Here is a 19,605-nt window from a genome sequence, read left to right as displayed (position 1 = left end):
ATCTGCTCTACTTTAAAGGAAAGAAAGAATCAATCTATTTACTCTAGCTTAGGATGGTCCTAACCAAAGAGCAGCCCAGTTTAAGGGAGTGCGTCTTTCCATCAACACCACAGCGTTCTTTCTAGAGGATTTAAGTCTTTCCCCATTCATGGCGCTCACATTATTGAACCGTCAGAAGTCCACTACTATTGTCCATCTTTGGATTTTCCACACGAAGAGCAATTTCATTTTCTCAGTGCGAACTCACCATTATTTTCCTTTCAAACGAAAGAAACACTTAATGCTTGCCTTAGTCGAAAGTGTCTTTTTGAAATATTTTTTCTCACAAATGGCTTCTTTTCAAAACCCCCCCACGAAAAAAACAGGCACCCTAAGAGTAAAACTTTCTCCTGCACACCGAAGCTGGGCGGAGACCGACTGCTTCATGACGCCGCCATTCCTCGATCTGCACTCTTTTTGAACCGCACGCCCCTGGCCAACCTCCATCTCGTCTGAATGTGGCCCATCATCCCACCAGGTGGAGCTCACGAGGTACACCTCTTCTTTCGGGCACCAGTGCATGTGCTCGCATAAGTGGTAACGCCAACTCACTTGGCGGCCCAAGGATTCGCAACACTTGGTGAAGAGCACTGGGATTCGCCGGCGGCCGAGCCCGCTTCGGCCATCCGTCGGACGCAGGTGGGCGGGAAGCAGTTCCATTCTTCTTCCCTCTCCTGCCCTTCCCTCCCGCCCCTCGGGAATAATCACTCCAGCCCCCGATCCTCGCCCCCAACCCCTCTCGCCCCCCCTCCTCCACCACCCCTCCTCCGCCACCGCCCTCCTCCTCGCCCCGATCAGACGAAGATGTAGTCGGGCCCCCCGGAGCAGGGACACGGCTCCGGGCCCTCCGTCGCGCTGACCCGGATCCACTTGCCGTGGCAATGGGGGGCGGAGAGGGCGCCCCACCTGGTGGGCCTGGCGCCGCGCTTCCTCAGGGAGCGCAGGAACTCCTCGCCCCCGTCCTCTTGGTCCTCAGGGTACACCTCCTCGGCGCCCACGCCGTGCCCCGAGCACCTGTAGCCCAGGGGCTCCCGCTGTGCCTGCTTCTCGCACCGCGCGCACACCCTCTCGCCTGAGGAGAGAAAAGACGCCGTGCATCAATCAGTGGAACGAAGGCAATCCTTCCCCCCCCCCCAATCCGCATTCGACGCCTCAGCCCCGTGACATTTCGAGTTCCACACAACGAGTTCCAAACAAAATACCTGGCTATCGGCAAGTACAGGGGTCATCAAAACCAAGAGTAATGAGTTAGTCGACTGCGTCGAAATGATAGAAAACATCAACGGATCTATTTTCCTCCAGCTCCATGTAACTGCGAATCAAAGAAATAACGTACTCAAAAACCCACGTAAACTCTATGTGTGTGTGAATATACACTTTTTCCTTCCGTAATATAATTAGTGCGCTCAGGTTCCTGGCATGGGAGTAAAGTCCACGGAAAGCCTAAGTCTGATTTGTACGTGAATGTACGCCGTTGCACGTGCACCTATCCTTGTACTCAGCCTCGTGCCGTGCAACCAAAGAACCTTCAGAAATAATAACAACATAGCCAACAAATCTGGCCAATCCCCATGCCTCATCCTTTTGTCGCTCCAATAACCTTTTTCCCAAATGTCCCTCATTTACTTTCAAACGCCCCGCCAACCTATCCGATCTCCTCAAATCTACACATCCACTCCTTAAATCCCCAACCCATCCCAAAACCACTCCCACGCCATGCAATTAACCCAGATGCAAAACATGCCCTATGTTCAAAACCAAAATCCCATCCCTCTCCCACCCGCTTTTTATCTCTCTCCCACCAATTCCCTCCTCTACTTGCACATCTAGCAATGTAGTGTACCTTCTGAAGTGCCAACTTTGCCCTGCCCATATTGGGCAGTGCACCACACCCCTCAATATCAGAATCAACAACCACCGAGCCTCATGCAAAAACTCTTCCTTAATTGATATGCTCCCTATCCCCAAACACGCCTCCGAACACAACACTCCCTTTGATGAATGCTATAGTGTATCCATCATATCCATCATCCTCCCACCCTCTGATCCTCCTCTGAAACTGAAAACATTAGAGCAATCCTTCATCTGGCTCTTGGGAGTCCTGGAATTGGCCAGGAATCAATATTAGGCATTAATTTCCCTGCTCCAATTATATTTTCATCCCCCTTCCACCCCAATCACCTTCTACATTTTCCCCACCCTTCTAACGCTGCCCCTCCAAACCCGTCCCTTCCGAATTCTCTCCCCACCTTTCCCTTCCATCCATCGCTCCAGCAATCGTATTCCCTTCAGTTCTCTCCCTCTCTTCCTTGATAAAGGTGGTCACGACCACCGAAAATTCAAAAAATAGTGAGTCTCTTTTTTGTGTGTTTCTGTGTTTTTGTCTGTGTCCACTAGTGCTAAGTGTTATACATTATTATTCACGTCCGTGAGACTTTCAAAAAGTGTTCTATATAAATATACGATATATGTATATAATATATATATATATACGATATATATACTATTTGTGTATACGATTATATATATATATATATATATATATATATTTTTTTTTTAAGGTAATCTACCGGTTAAGGTAGGTTTTTGGATGGACACAACTACCAAACAAATATTTTCTTACTCCTAACAAAACACAAATTCCAGCATCCTACTCTACATCAGGTCCCTCTTCATCTCTGAGTACTTTCTTCCTCCCTTCATCACGTCCAACATCCCTATCCTGTTCCTTCCCTTTCCTCTTTTGCCCAACATTCTACCCTCTATCACAGTCTTCAACATCCCACTGCCGGTCAACACCCCCTTCATCCACTTTTCCTGCCTCCACAGGATTTCTCCCAACAAACCCCTCTCTTCTCCCACCATACCAAGTACTTCCTCATTTGTTTTCTTCTCTGTCCATTTCACCTTCTCCATTCTTCTCCACACCCACATTTCAAAAGCCTCCAATCTACGTCTATCCTCCTGCTTCAATGACCACGTTTCCGCACCGTACATAGCTACGCTCCATATCAAAGTTTTTACGAGTCTTTTCTTAACGTCCTTACTCAACGTCCCCGTCATCAACTCCCTCCTCCTTTGCCTAGCGCAATTCTTCTCCTTACGTCCCTACTACTTTGACCGTATTGGTCCAAGACACTACCGTGATACGTAAACTGCTCTACCTGCTCTAGTTTTTGCCCTCCTATTTTAATGTTAAGCTTGGGCTTTTTCTTTCTAGAAAATCGCATTACCTTTGTTTTATTAATATTGATTCTCATCCCATACCTGTCGCACTGAATTTCCAATTCACTCAGCAATGCTTGCAGCCCCTTGGCTGACTGACAAACTAAGGCTTGGTCATCAGCAAACCTAACTGATTTTACGAATTCCCCGCACACTTTCATTCCTACCTCGAGTTCTTCCCATGCCTCTTTAATCATTTCCTCTGCATACAGGTTGAACAGCAACGGGGCAACAGCAATGGGCAACCCTGCCTCACACCCCTTCCTAACACTGCCCATCCTGACTCCCCGTTTCCCACCCGCACCTGAGCAGTCTGAGACATGTACAGGTTGCGGATTAGCCTCCTTTCCCTCCAATCTATTCCTATTTTCTGCAATATAATCATTAGCCTTTCCCAATTCACTCTATCGAACGCTTTTCCGAAATCTACGAAACAGACAAATACCTCCTGGTTGTGTTCTATATTCCTCTGGATTAATAATCTCATTTCTGCAATGGCATCACGCGTACCTCTCCCCTTCCTATACCCAAACTGATCATCCCCTAAGTAATCATTTGCCCTACTCTCTATCCTTTTGTTTATGATCCTGAGAACATCCTTAGCTGCGTTGGATATCAAACTATTTGTCCTATAGTCCTCACATGACGTGGCCTTTACCTTTTTCGGAATAGGAACTAAAACTGATCTCAAAAAGTCTTCCGGCCAGATTCCCTCCTCATAAATACTACGGATCAGCCCATATAGCCTCTTCCTCCCACATTTTCCTAAGCATTTTAAAAGTTCCACGGGAATGTTATCTACCCCCACGGCCTTATTTAGTTTCATCTCCCTTGATGCCCTTTCTATCTCATGGTCTAGTATGCCTGGACCTAAGCTGCCCTCCTCTACGTCATTTTCTTTTTCAATGTCTAACTTTGTTGGTCTGAGTTCTTTACCATACAGTTCTTCTATATACTCCTTCCATCTCTCTTGGATCTTTCCTGCGTCAACTATTACCTTACCCGCCTTATCTCTAACTGTTAGCATAGCTCTTCCTTTCTTACTTCCCGATAAAGATTTAACTTTGCTGTACAGCGCACCGATTTCACCCTTCCTCTGCAGACTTTCCATATCCTCGCACTGCGTCATACGAGGGTCATCCGGAAAGTAGTTCCCGTTCGTGCCGCATGAAGTGCTGACGACGCGAGTAGCCGCTGGACGAGGTCAGATAGCTTCAGTGGCTTGTCTGCCTTCTCTGAGCCAAGTTGCGTGACGCTAGCATTGCCTGTGTTGTTTCTGTGATTGTTTACAATGTTTAAAAAAATTGAGAACGCCGCCAGTTGTGAAGTGAGGGCAGTGATTAAATTCCTCAATGCAAGAAACGTTCGCCCATGTGATATTCATCGCCAATTAAAGGAGGTGTATGGAGACAATGTAATGGACGAGTCGTCTGTTCGGCGGTGGTGTCGCAACTTCAACATGGGGAGGGGGAACACACACGACGATGAGCGTTCGGAGAGACCGTCTGTCATTACAGACCAACTGGTGAGCTCAGTTGACGAATTCGTGAGGAACGATCGGCGCGTCACAATTGATGACATCTGTGAGCATTTTCCCAATGTTTCTCGAACAATTGTTCATGAAATTGTTAAACACCATCTGCATTATGCAAAAATTTGTGCAAGATGGGTCCCTCGCGTATCTCAATGAGCTGGCGGCGAAGGACTATGCAGCAGGAATACAGAACCTTGTCACACGTTATGACAAATGCCTTAATTTGCTTGGAGATTATGTTGAGAAGTAGTTTAAAGTATCCTCTTTCAAATAAAATTTTTTATGTTTGTTAATATTTACTTTTGTGTCTTTATTTCACGAACGGGTACTACTTTCCGGATGACCCTCTTATGTATATATATATATATATATATATATATATATATATATATATATATATATATATATATATATATATATATATATATATATATATATATATATATATATATGCTTCCGTAGACGTAACACGGAAGTGCCGAAAGGTACAACAGTGACACACAATATTGAAACACAAAAAAAGTAGAACACTCACACGTATTTTCTTGATATTTCGACGGAAACAATCCGTCTTCATCTGAAGATATAGAAGTAATGAAGATATATAAGTAATGCGATTCTCTAGAAAGAAAAAGGCTTAGCTACACATTAAAATAGGAGGGCAAAAACTAGAGCAGGTAGAACCGTTTACGCATCTCGGAAGTGTTTTGGACCAACAGGGTCAAAGTAGTAGGGACGTAAGGAGTAGAATTGCGCTAGGCAAAGTGGCTTTCGCAAGGAGGAGGGGGTTGATGACAGGGACGTTGAGTAAGGATATTAAGAAAAGACTCGTAAAGACTTTGATATGGAGCGTAGCTATGTACGGTGCGGAAACGTGGTCATTGAAGCAGGTGGATAGACGTAGACTGGAGGCTTTTGAAATGTGGTTGAGGTGAAGAATGGGGAAGGTGAAATGGACAGAGAAGAAAACAATTGAGGAAGTACTTGGTATGGTGGGCGAAGAGAGGGGTTTGTTGGGAGCAATCCTATGGAGGCAGGAAAAGTGGATGAAGGGGGTATGGACCGGTAGTGGGATGTTGAAGACTGTAATTGAGGGGAGAATGTTAGGCAAACGAGGAAAGGGAAGGAACAGGATAGGGATGTTGGACTGGATGAAGGGAAGAAGAAAGTATTCAGAGCTGAAGAGGGACCTGATGTAGAGTAGGATGTTGCGGTTTGCTAGCAGTCATAAAATATGTATGACTGGAGCTGTGTTCATCCAAAAACCTACCTTAACCAGTAGATTATTAAATATAACAAATGATAAGACCGACAGTGCGTGAATATTCACACATCGGGCCAATAAGGGGGGCTAGTTCCTTTCCCTGTGCCAGTAATGTTTCCCAGGAAGATCTGGTACCCGAAAAATTACACACAGCTCGCGTTAAGAAGAGGGTTCCCAGAGAGGCTTGCCTGAGGCGTGCCCAGAGCTTAGGAATACTGACCGGATGGCCCGGGGATCGAACCTGGGCGTAGTCTAACGCTTTACCCCTGGACCACCGTGACCCGCATTATTTTTTTCCCTGCAACATTATAAGAATTAAAATAAATAAAAATTTGTAACATTTCTTCGGAAAAAGTACAAGTTATATTTTTAAGTCAGTTCACTAAAAAAATTGATTTTTTTTATATTTCGCCCTGCTTGGACTATGCTATCTTCGTTAATCAAAACACACGAGGTTGATATAAGATTATTAATTGATTGATCAGTATTTTTCTACACATGAGTATGAAAACACTCAGTAGGCAGGGGGCATTTGAATTTAATTTGCTAGGAATTTTTGTTTCCCATTAATGCATATATTTTGTTTGGTAATTAAAATAAAGGATGAAGAAATAATTCTTGCGATGAAAATTGGGTCAAGATAAAACATCCGCATCTAATGTTCTGACTCATTAAATTTCCTGTTGGAATGATAATGAGTCAGTAATGTTTGCGATACTTATGTCCGGAAAAGTGATAACCACATGGAAAACAAAAGTGATAAGTGTATTGTAATTTTGATTACCTTATCTTCCTACGTCTCGAACATTATTCCAATGGAATTTTCTTCATAATTATATTTTTAAGTTTTAATTGGAAAAAAGTCCACCTTGAAAATAATATTATAAGAATTTTATTTAAATTTATTTTATGCTTTTTTACTATTGTTCTTTAAGGCTATTGATGCTTGGGGGCGTGAGGGTTAGTTAGTGTACATAGACTTCATTCACCGAAGCCTTTGTAACAAAATGAATTGGGTTGCGTGGATCGAGTAAGTAACCATGTCACTAAGGAGGATTATTACCTCGGAGGCATTACTGAAATTGTGCAATCACTAGCGAAGTCTTCCATGTTTACGTTAGGCCCTGCAGTGGATATAATGGGCGGAGCCCAACACTGAACGCCGCCGGGGACTCACACGAACGCCATTAATATTTCCGCTTCTTTAAAATTTATTACCAAGGCAAGAAAATCCCCTAAAAGCTGTTGCACGCGAATAGCAGAGTAATTCCGGCCAACCAAAAAGTGATCGGAGGCGCCGGTGACTTTTCTCGATTTAAGGAAATACTAATTCACTAAGGGCGCGAGTGACACGCACAGGGTAAGAGGGAATTTGGCGCTCTCAACTCATTTTGCATGCGGCGACACGAGTGTTTGTGCACCGTAATTTCGGCGCGGTACGCCAACCAAAACACTCTTCTACGGAGGCGCTAATTACTTTCTTCCCCATCCCTCACTCCAACAGGGCTTCCCGACTCGCTTCGATAGGAACGGAAATGGTACGGCAGCTATCATTAGCGAATTATTAACATTCACCACGAACGCTGGATTCCTATTTTATGTTGCTTTTCAAAGGAAACGTAACATTGGAAAACATTATTAAAATTTCAATGCTATTGATAGCAGAGCTCGATCGAAAAACGGCAAGTAGCAGTGCCGCCCTTACCACGCCTAAAATCTCGCGAGTCCTTCATTAAAATATTAACGCTCAATTTATTTCTTAATTCTCCTCTCTTCATTCACTAACGCACAGGCTAGCTTTGTGGTCTCATTGTGATTATGGTCGCGTGCCGGAAGCCGCAATGGGTTCGAATAATAAATATTTCGGAAGTATTACACTCCAAAACTGGTGGGTATCGGGAGTGGATGTAAAAAAATGAAATTCCTCTTCTTTTGGTATCACATTTGCATGGTTGGCATGAAAATGATAATCCATAGTGATAACCACCAAGGTTTGACGAGGAGTTTTTGCAGCAAAATCTCAGGTATTTAATGACCAATAAAATTAACAAATTTCAGCTTTCAATCATACCGATATTTGGCTCATTTTAAGAATTTGTTTTGAGTGATGTAATTATGCGGTCGCCATTTTAATGAACGCCATCCATAATGTAATGCACGCAGCCGTCTGGCAGCAGCTCGGACGACACGAAAAACAGCGCCATTGAGGCCTTGATTAGCGGATGAAATAATTTTTTTCCAAATGTTTAGTCCTATTATATTGTCGAAAAACGTAACAAAATATTGTTTAGCTGATGATTTGGTTTGTAAAAGTAATCCTGTAAGAAAGCATCTTTATTTCTATAAATCAACTTCAAAGTACAAAATTGCTAATGGTTTAGGCCATTTTGTGTCTTCAGAGTTTACAAGTATACAAAAAAAACGACAAGCAATGTTGCCCACCTAATATGGAAAAATTCTTTGCCTGGATCCATGCCGTGAGCGCGAAAAGCAATGACACGCGCACTATCTGGAATGAAATGGTAACACAAAATGTTTCGCGAAATCTTTCCACTATATGTTTGGTAGTTCTACTCACAAATGTCATAATTGGCCATTATGGATATTGTGGACCTTCAATAGATTTTGCCGAATCAGATATATTAATATTTAATATAATCAGTTAGTCTCTTCTGCTCTCCTCATCAATTGGTTCATGAATGTGCGCGTAATTTTGCTCATTGTGAGAACTGTCTGCGAGGACATTGTGCTCATCGCCCGTGTTTTTCCAAGTCAGACGCTACAGTATTCATGTTTAATATTCATTCCGTGCTCGGGAAATCAACTCACTCATTCAAACAAGGAACATACGATTCATTTAATTTATTCCAAAGTGGAGACGCGCCTTAATGCTTAACGCGAGTGTTTCACAAGTTGAGCGCGGCGTATTTTTTGGAATGGCTTTAAACCCTAAGCTCGTGTCGAATTGACATTGGAAAGAAACCCTTCCATTGTCATCCCGACGTTCGCCATTCTAGTCACGCACTCTAAATTACACTAAAATACAATTGGTGACAAATAATTACTTTTTAGCCGTACCAGTAAACTCTTAACCAATTTTCCCTTCCGCAGTACTTGCATTCGAAGCACTCTAGGGCGGAATGCTATTAGAATTCGTTGCAGCCGTTAAACCACGGGCATTTATTTGGAGAAATCTCTGGGACGGATTTTGATGAGACATTGATTTAATCCTAGAAATGAGTTGTCCAGAGAGCCCTTTTGTAAAAGTATAAAAGGTCACCAAACCCAATGATGAGTTACGAGTATGAGCTGGATGAGACGCGATCATTTTGACATCTCCGCAACCTGTGCTGCTTCTCTCACTTCTATTATCCATGCATGGCGGCTTAAAATTTGACGCACGATAGGTCTTCCGATGTCAGTGGGAGACCGTGTCATCATTTACAGTTTTAAGCCCGCAATTAATGCAGCGGGATCATACGATGTGATCAAAAATCAATGCGCCTCAGCGTCCCGAGATCAGGACTTGACGCTTCACGCGAACATCAGGCGAAGCGACCGCCGAGGGGCAGATTTGCCTCGCTCGGTAAACCGTAAAATGCTCAGTAAAGGACTCTACCTTAGTGGGGCTACATTTTCGACGCCGTCGGTCCCGGAAAGAGAATACTTATCAAAGACGATATTCACGACGAGGGAAACCGCGAAAGCCATCCTCTCCCCCGGGGATGGGAGGAAGGGCCGTGGGCGGGTGGAGGGGGAGAAGCGAGGGGCAGAACGATGAAAGGCAGCGGGAGAGGAGGCCGTGGATTAGAGGGCGACACAGCACGCCCCCACGACAGGGAATACGGGTGCTGAAGGAATACTTGGGGCAAGACGTCGGCGGGACGAGTGGGATCGAAAATGAGCTCGGGCGGGGAATGAGGCGTTGACGGGGCAGAGAGGAGTTGTCTTTGGGAGACGGGATGTGGGGGTGGGACGGAGATCGAGATGGCGCCAACAAAATTAAAATGGATGACGGGGCGTTGAAAGCGTGGAAAAATACTTTCGTCGAGACACAGAGAGGCCGAGAGAGAATAACAAAATAATTTTGCACCGCCGAGAAAAGGAAGTTGGAGCGGAAATCTCCGCGCGTCCGTAGGCTAGACAATGGGAGAAAAAAAACATCTGCTATGAACATCACGGATGCTGGCGATTGCTGCTGCAGAAAGAGAACCCTCTGCTTCATTAGTTGGTTCGTCAAGTTCTTGAACAGGAGATTAGCGGAAAAAGCTCCCGGGAAATGGTTCGGAATATCAATTGTTTGGAATGATTTAAATGATCAAAATTAGCGCGACGTTATATCTTTAATAATTGTCAGACCAGGTTTTTACGACAACGGGTAGAAAATGATAATTATAAATTAATTGAACGCAGTTTCATGTCAAGGTAGTATGGAGTGTATTAAAAATTTTAATTTGGATAACTGGGCGCACATGTATTGGCCGCAATTGTAGTCAACGTAGCTTTTAAAGATTTATATAAATTGGCAGTTTACCATTATGTTTACCAGCATGAGTGCAATATCTAAGTAATGATTAATTAGTACCTAAAACGCGTACAATACGTTTTGTTTATATTCCAGTATCCAACAGACGTAATTTTTCGCTTTGATGGGACTGTAACCTTGCCAAAGAGTAATCTGGGACGGGAACCCATTAATAGGTGACGTATCAAGGGAAGAGCTTTGGGGATTCGAGTAACTGAATCGCTCGCGGAGTGAATAACTACACGAAGACTGAAGAAAAATGATACGTGAGATTATTTAGGGGCTAACATTTTCTCAGGAGTACAAATGTGGAAAAGGGGGCGATGGGTTGAAGCAAGGCAGATAATAGGGAACAGGTGCTATAACCACATAACTATTCCAAACTAAAAGCGTATCCCTAACTTTGACAGTGTAGACGGTAAAAGAAGGCAGGCCGCGACTATACAGTCACCAATACGAAAATAATCGGGGTGCAGCACTCGTGTTTGCGTATTTTTTTCGGGTATGTTAATTTAATGAAAGGAGAAACTTTGTAATTCCACATAGATTCCCCCCCCCCAACCCACCCCCCCAATTTGTGTGACTATATATTCTCTGTCTTCTTTACAAAATGTACCTGATGATGACGTGCCACGTCGAAACCTAGGTCTTTTTTTTTTCTTAAAAAAAAATAATCTATGTGGAATTACAAAGTTTCTCCTTTCATTATGTTAAGTCGATTCCATGAAGTCACGCCTGAGACAACGAATTATATGTTAATTTAACTTACTGTAAAATTTTAGCACTGTTCAGTTTAATAATTCAGTGCTCAGTCGGTACGGTAATATGAATACAAGCTTCAGTACTGAGAAAGGAGAGACAAGAGAAAGTTACCGCATTATCCCGATACAAATAACTCCACTTTCCTTTCACAACTATTGACTACACTGCGGCCAACATTTTTGCTCCTCGTCGGATAAAATGCTTCGAAGGTGAGCCAGGGTCTCACTCAAGTGCTCGGACGGCATTGCTCGAGAGAAAACATTTCAGTGTAAAATGCAAAAATGTAGCTAGATAGGTTGGAAGTAGGCTGACAGTTCCATCTAACTAACAAGTTCCACCAAGTGAAATTGCCAAGATTGCCCTGAATGTCTTTTGAAAAAGATAAGCGAGCTTGATTGCATATCAGTGAGAGATCATAACTAAGAAACTAACCCGAAGGAAAACTTGGCACAGCGAGTACTCCTGACAATGTTTCGGAGGGCAACAGAAGAAGAGGAGAGAGAAAGGGAAAGAGAAGTGGAGGTGGACAAGGGAGTTGAGGGAGGTGGAGATGGGTTGGGCACAGGAGAACGGAAGGGAAAGCGGGGTGAGAAGGGATGTGTGGAGTGGTGCGGAGGTGAGAGGGTGGGAAGTAGAGGGGGAGGGAAAGGAGAGGGTGGGAAGTGGAGGGGGAGAGAGAGGAGAGGGTGGGAAGTGGAGGGGGAGGGAGAGGAGAGGGTGGGAAGTGGAGTGGGAGGGAGATGAGAGGGTGGGAAGTGGAGTGGGAGGGAGATGAGAGGGTTGGAAGTGTGGGAGAAGGGAGAGGAGAGGGTGGGAAGTGGAGGGGGAGGGAGAGGAGAGGGTGGGAAGTGTGGGGGAGAGAGAGGAGAGGGTGGGAAGTGTGGGGGAAGGGAGAGGAGAGGGTGGGAAGTGGAGGGGGAGGGAGAGGAGAGGGTGGGAAGGGAGGTGGGAAGTGTGGGGGAGGGAGAGGAGGGGGGATGCATGGCGGATAAGGGAGGAGGTGGGAGGACAGAGGTGAAGGGTGCAAGGGTTTGGAGGGAAGGGAGAGAGGGGGGTGCCTGTGGGAAGGGGCAAGAGGTGAGAAGGGTATTTGGTAGAGGGAGTAGAGTTGAACGGGCGTTTGGGGGGAGTGGGAGAGGGTGGGGGTGGAGAGATGCTGTGTCGAAAAGAGGGGAGGGGGGGTTTGTGTGGAAAAGGGAGGGAGCGAATGTGTGAAGGTGGGTGGGGCGGAGGGTTGCGGGGGGCGGAAGAGATGAGGGTTAGGCAAAGCGAAGGAAGAGGGAGAGAGATAACCTTCTCTCTCCCTTCCCAACCCCATATCCCTCTCTACGCGTCCGCCTTCCCCTGCCGCAAGAGAGTGATAAAGATTGCGAGGGGGGGTGGGAGAACGGAGCGAGGGGAATGGGGAGGGAGAAACGCGAGGAGGGTCGGGTGAAAGGATGGGATGAGGACTTTTGGGGAGGAGGGAGCGGGGGGATGGAGGGGGGTGGGGTCGTGGGGAAAAGAAGCGTGTCGTACCATCAGCCTTCTCCGCCGCGCTCGCTTCCTCACTCCGCTTCCCTCCACCCCTTCCATTCATCACTCCCTCCCCTCCCTCCACCCTCTATGCCTCCTATCTTCCTTGATTCCATCCTCATTCGCCACCCTTCCTTCTCTCACTCTCCACCTCTCCCTCCTGTTCTTCCACGTCCCGATCCACCCCTCCCGCTGTCTCCTCTCCCCCCCACTTCCTCTCCTTCCCTCGGCACACTCTCTGCTCCCCTCTCTCCAGCGCCGTCAACCCTTGACGCACGTCACTTCCCCCAATCATTCCCTCTCTTCGCATCCCTCTGCCCTGGGGAGGGAGGGTGGGGTGCTGGGCAGAGGGGAGGGTGGAAAAGGGTTGTGTGGGGGGGAGAGGAATAGTAGGGGTGATTCGGGACACGGGGGTTGCGAGGAGGATGGGTGGAGGATGGGTGGAGAAGTTTGGATAGGGAGGGAAAGAAAATCAAGAGAGGAGAGAGAGAGGAGGTGGGCTGTAGACTGTAATATTGGCAGAGGTGGGTTGGGGTGGTTGAGGGGAAATGGAGAGGGAAAGAGGGGGTGAGGGGGGCAGGAGAAGGAAGGATGTGGCGATGGGTGGGAAACATGGCGCAAAAGGAGAGGGGAAGTGAGGAGGATGCGCTGCGGATGGAAGGTGAGAGGAGCGAGAGTGTGAAGGAGGGAGTGAGAAAGCAGGAGGTGCAGGGGGAGGGAAGAAAGGGGGGAGACGGGGGCGAGCGGAGCCGTTAATGCTCCATGTTTTATTGTGAAAATTCCGGATGAGGAATGAAAACATACCTTACACCCACATTCTTTTACAGGTTGGTTTTCCAAAGACTAAGCATAAAAATCCCTCCCTTGGACGAGGTGGAAGGCCTTGCGCGTTCCGATGACCCCTAGAGCTGTGCTGGCGGGAATAATAATAATTGCTCCTGGTTGGGTAAACGATAGGCCGAAGGTTAGGAGCCAGACAACAGGTAGTCCACGCAGCGTCTGTTCCGCAATGAGGCGGCTGCAATGGCGTCGGCCAGTAAGTGATGGTGTCACGTTAAAAATACTATTGAGCAAGGCAACAGGAAACCACCTCAATCATCATTCCCAAGATAAATATCATGGACAATACAGAGATTTTGAGTCCCGGCAACAACGGGCCTCGGCCATATCGGCCGTGTGTCGTGACCAGCAGCCGGGGAGCAAAGGCTTCCGCCGTCATCATCACACGAAACCCTTGCCAAGGGAAAACCAGTAGCAGCAGGAAAGAAGACGCAGGAGAAGAAGACCAAATTAGTAAGAATAGGCACGTGGAATGTTAGGACAATTATGAGGACATCGAAATTGTAGAATGTTTAGGGACAGATGGAAAGGGGAAAAAGTGATATTTTAGGTCTATGCGAGGTGAGATGGAAGAGTAGCGATGATTACTGCAGTGATCAGTATAGAATAATATACAGCGGCGGGGACGAGAGCCAACGAGGGGTTGCCATAGTATTAAATGAAGAGGTAGGAAGAAGCGTAGTCAACATAGAGCAGGTAACGGATAGATTAATACTAATAGATATAAAAGCAGAACCGACGAACTTGGTTATTATTCAGGTATACATGCCACCGAGCAACCGTAAGGAAGAAGAGGTCGATAGGATATACGATCAGTTGGAGGACATAATCTCGTGTGTTCATGCAGGGAAAAATTTAATAGCAATGAGGGATTGGAATGCGACGATAGGCAAACGAAGAGATGGTGAAGAGGAAATCATGGCGGATGGTAAAGAACTAAGTACTATCGAAAAAAAATGGGAAAGTTTCATGAAAGGGTTGTCTAAAGCCGCAAAAGATACTGTTATAACCGTTAACGCTAAAAGGACTAGGAAATCAAGGATCACGGATAAGATGATTACAAAGATGGATGAGCGCAGAAAATGGAAGAATGTCAATACAGAGTTAGGCAAAATGAAGTACAAAGAATTAAACAATATATTGAGGCGGGCAACAAATAGGACATTAGAAGCATGGTGGAAGACGCAGTGCGAGGATATGGAAAGTCTGCAAAGGAAGTGTGAAATCGGTGCGCTGTTCAGCAAAGTTAAATCTTTATCGGGAAGTAAGAAAGGAAGAGCTATGGTAACAGTTAGAGATAAGGCGGGTAAGGCAATAGTTGACACAAGGAAAATCCAAGAGAGATGGAAGGAGTATATAGAAGGACTTTATAGTAAATGAATTCGACCAACAAAGTTAGACTTTGAAAAAGATTATAACGTGGAAGAAGATAGCTTAGGTCCAGGCATACTAGACGATGAGATAGAAAGGGCATTATGGGAGATTCAACTAAATAAGGCCGTGGGGGTGGCTAACATTCCCGCGGAACTTTTGAAATGCTTAGGAAAATGTGGGAGGAAGAGGCAATATGGGCTGATCCGTAGTATTTATGAGGAAGGAATCCGGCCGGAAGACTTCGTGAGAATAGTTTTAGTTTCTAATCCTAAACATGTAAAGGCTACATCATGTGAGGACTATAGGACGATAAGTTTGATATCCCACGCAGCTGAAGTTGTCCTTAGGATCATAAACAAAAGGATAGAGAGTGGGGCAAATGATTACTAATGGGATGATTAGTTTGGGTTTAGGAAGGTGAGACGTACTCGTGATTCCATTGCAGTAATGAGATTATAAATCGAGAGGAATATAGAATACAACCAGGAGGTATTTGCCTGTTTAGTAGAATTGGAAAAAGTGTTTGATAGAGTGAATTGGGAGAAACTAATGGGTGAATTGCAGAAAATAGGAATAGATTGGAGGGACAGGAGGCTAATCCGCAACCTGTACATGTCTCAGACCTCTCAGGTGCGGGTGGGAAACGGGGAGTCCGGATGGGCAGTGTTAGGAAGGGGTGCAAGGCAGGGTTGCCCATTATCACCGTTGCTGTTCAACCTGTATGCAGAGGAAATGATCAAAGAGGAATGTGAAGAACTGGAGGTAGGAATGAAAGTGTGCGGGGAATTCGTAAAATTAGTTAGGTTTGCTGATGACCAAGCTTTAGTTGGTCAGTCAGCTAAGGGGCTGCAAGCATTGCTGAGTGAATTGGAAATTCAGTGCAACAGCTATGGGATGAAAATCAATACTGATAAAACGTTATGCGATTTTCTCGAAAGAAAAAGGCTAAGCTAAACATTAAAATAGGAGGGCAAAACCTAGAGCAGGTAGAACAGTTTACGTATCTCGGTAGTGTTTTGGACCAACAGGGTCAAAGTAGTGGGGGCGTAAGGAGAAGACTTGCGCTAGGCAAAGAGGCTTTCACAAGGAGGAGGGAGTTGATGACAGGGACGTTGAGTAAGGATGTTAAGAAAAGACTCGTAAAATCTTTGATATGGAGCGTAGCTAATTGCGGCGCGGAAACATGGTCATTGAAGCAGGAGGATAGACGTAGACTGGAGGCTTTTGAAATGTGGGTGTAGAGAAGAATGGAGAAGGTGAAATGGACAGAGAAGAAAACGAATGAGGAAGTACTCGGTATTGCGGGCGAAGAGAGGGGTTTGTTCGGAGAAATCCTACGGAGGCTGGAAAAGTGGTTGAAAGGGGTATTGACCGGTAGCGGGATGTTGAAGACTTTAATTTAGGCAAACGAGGAAAGGGAAGGAACAGGATAGGGATGTTGGACGGGATGAAGGGAGGAAGAAAGTACTCATAGCTGAAGAGGGACCTGATGTAGAGTAGGAAATTTGTGTTTTGCTAGGGATCACAAAATATTGAATTAATAATTATGTTTATCCTAAAACCTACCTTAACCGGTAGATTACCTAAAAATAATATATATATATATATATATATATATATATATATATATATATATATATATATATATATATATATATATATATATATATATATATATATATGACACTTTTTGAAAGTCTCACGGGCATGAATAATAATGTTTAACACTTAGCACTAGTGGACACAGACAAAAACACAGAAACACACAAAAAAGAGACTCACTACTTTTCGAATTTTCGGTGGTGGTGACCACCTTTATCAAGGAAGAGAGGGAGAGAACTCAGGTTACGACTACCGAAAATTCGAAAAATAGTGAGTCTCTTTTTTGTGTGTTTCTGTGTTTTTGTCTGTGTCCACAAGTGCTAAGTGTTATACATTATATATATATATAAACTTATTATATATTTTTATATATACATTATATATATGTAAATTTATGTGTCCATATAATTTTGGGACGGCACAATATGACACAAATTTAATAGTGACCCTTAAAAGGACGCTTACATGGTAAATTGTGTATGCCTTCGGCCTTCTCCGGGGCCCTCTTCAATTAATACTGGAAATATGCTGGAGGGTCTGGGCGGGGAGGGGAGGTGAGGTGCAGGGAATGCTGGGAGGGAAATTAAAGTATTGAAGTAAAGTATAATTAAAGAATTATATTCCCTCTTCAAAATAATCTCCTAGGCTGCTGCTCACCTAATTCCACAACTCAACGCCATAATTTCGTCTGCCCTACGTTCCTTCCAACATAAACGTCAAGCTTTCCTTAAAAAGCTGTCCAATTTGTGTGTTTCCCAGTTCTGAGTAGGTCTCAAAATTCCACAATCTCACCCTTTCCCGCCATCTCCTCCTTAACCACCCCCACTCTTTCAATATAAGCTCGACCTCCGCAGCATTTACCACCTTCCTCCTCCTCCCAAAGACCCTCCGGTTTTTCCCAGACGCCAATCCCACCGAACGATCCCAACGCCCCCCCCTCCCTCCGACAATGCCCATGACATTGTAAACCTTTCAAACACCAGCCTTTCAGACAATGAAATATTCGTTCTTAGTAACGGCCTATCCTTCTCCCTTGCACCAAAAATAAACCACGTAAACATGCTTACTGATACCCTCAATTTCTGCCGAAACCTTCGATGGCGCGCCTTCTGGAAATCACAAAGTAAACCTTTCAGTAACTTAAACACCAATTCTTCACTTGACAAATTCCGCCCGGCTTCAACTCATGAGCCAAAACCCCTTCCTAGTAACCATCCTGTCGAAATTTTTATGCGTCTCCTTATCGAAAAAGTTTCCAATCAATCCTTCAGAAAACATCTCAGACCGAAAAATAACCTCTCCATGAACGAACGTCATGCCCTAAAAACCCTACAGTCCAATCCCAACATCGATGTTACCTCCGCCGATAAAGGCTCCTCTGTTGTAATTCTAAACACCAATGATTATATTTCCAAAGCCCTCGCTCACCTGAACGATACATCCACCTATACCACTCTAACCAAAAACCCAACACAAACTTTCCAAACCGAAATTCGGTCTTTTCTCCTCCACTCCGGACCAGAAGAAGGCCTCACCTCCCAAGACATATCCCTACTTTCACCCCCAAACCCCAGAACACCCCAGTTTTATCTCCTCCCAAAAATACACAAACACAACATCCCCTGTCGTCCTATAGTTTCCAGTTATAATTCTCCCACCGAAAGATTCTCCGCATTCCTTGACCACCACCTACAACCACTTGTACTCTCCTTGCCCTCCTTCACGAAAGACACGTACCACTTCCTCGACCGTCTAAATTCCGTCTCTATTCCCTCCACACCCAACCTACTTATGGCCACCATCGACGTTACCTCACTTTACACTTCTATTCCCCATGCAGAAGGCTTATCCTCCCTCCGGCATTATCTTTCTCTACGCCCCCTACCCCAGCGCCCCTCGACTGAATTTCTCCTCAATCTTGCCACTTTCGTCCTGACTAAAAATGCATTCTCTTTCCAATATTGTTTTTACCTACAGACCAAAGGCACAGTGATGGGAACGAGGATGGCACCATCATACCTGTACGCCAATCTCTTCATGGGCCATCTCGAAGAGACTTCCCTGTCACAGCAACCCTTCCATCCTCTTTTCTGGGTCCGCTACATAGACAACATTTTTATTCTCTGGACACATGGCTCTGAGTCTATCAATAATTTCTTACGCACCTTAAATTCATATTTCACTGTTAAATTCACCTTCTCCATTTCAGACTTCACCATCAACTTTCTTGACACAGACATCTAACTTCAAAACAACAAATTCACTACTTCAGTACACATCAAAGCCACTAACCATCAGCAATACCTACACCACACTAGCTGTCATCCTCAACACACGTAACGCTCGATTCCTAACTCTCTCTCTATCCGCGGACACCGAATTTGCAACACCACAGCCACTCTCAACAAATACCTTGACAACCTACATCTTGCACTCCTCGAACGCGGTTACCCAGAAAAGTTACTACAAAATAAAATCCACCGCTCCACCCGACCACACACACCACACAATAACAAGCCCACATATGACGCAGGACTCAACCTTTGCACCACCTATTACCCCGGATCACACAGACTGAAAACCCTCCTTAAAGAACTGTTTCCAATTTTACATGACAATGACGCGACCTCATCCTTACTACCCCAATGCCCATCTATCGCATACAGACGACCCTCCAATCTCAAAAACCTTCTGAGATCCACCAACCCTTTTGCGGCCCCCCGTGACAAATTTCCCAATATTTCCCCAACTTGCAACCGCCCCCGATGTAAAACCTGTCCTCTTATTATGCCTACTCCCCTCTCCCTACATCCCCTCATTGCCCCTCACCACGTTCCCACGCTAATTGCCTCTCAAAAAATATTATTTATCTTTTATCATGCAAACATTGCACTTGACACCGGACTGAGAATAAATGGGCAAATT

General features: G+C 45.0%; 1 protein-coding gene across 1 annotated transcript in view; it reads right to left on the bottom strand.

Annotated features, from left to right (window-relative positions):
• Positions 1-822: 822 nt before the first annotated feature.
• vex (somatomedin B and thrombospondin type 1 domain containing protein vexed) overlaps positions 823-19,605 on the bottom strand; it is a 1,115,080-nt gene continuing 1,096,297 nt past the window's right edge. Inside the window, exon 5 of the mRNA XM_071587015.1 lies at positions 823-1,111. Coding sequence (XP_071443116.1) covers positions 834-1,111 — 278 coding nt within the window. The 3' untranslated portion in view covers positions 823-833. The remainder of the gene's footprint in view (positions 1,112-19,605) is intronic.

This window comes from Hetaerina americana, unplaced genomic scaffold (genome assembly GCF_022747635.1).
Source record: "Hetaerina americana unplaced genomic scaffold, ioHetAmer1.1.p SCAF_29, whole genome shotgun sequence".
Classification (NCBI taxonomy): domain Eukaryota; kingdom Metazoa; phylum Arthropoda; class Insecta; order Odonata; family Calopterygidae; genus Hetaerina; species Hetaerina americana.
The sequence above is the reverse complement of the archived record's forward strand: the minus strand, read 5'-3'. Positions and strand labels throughout refer to the sequence as shown.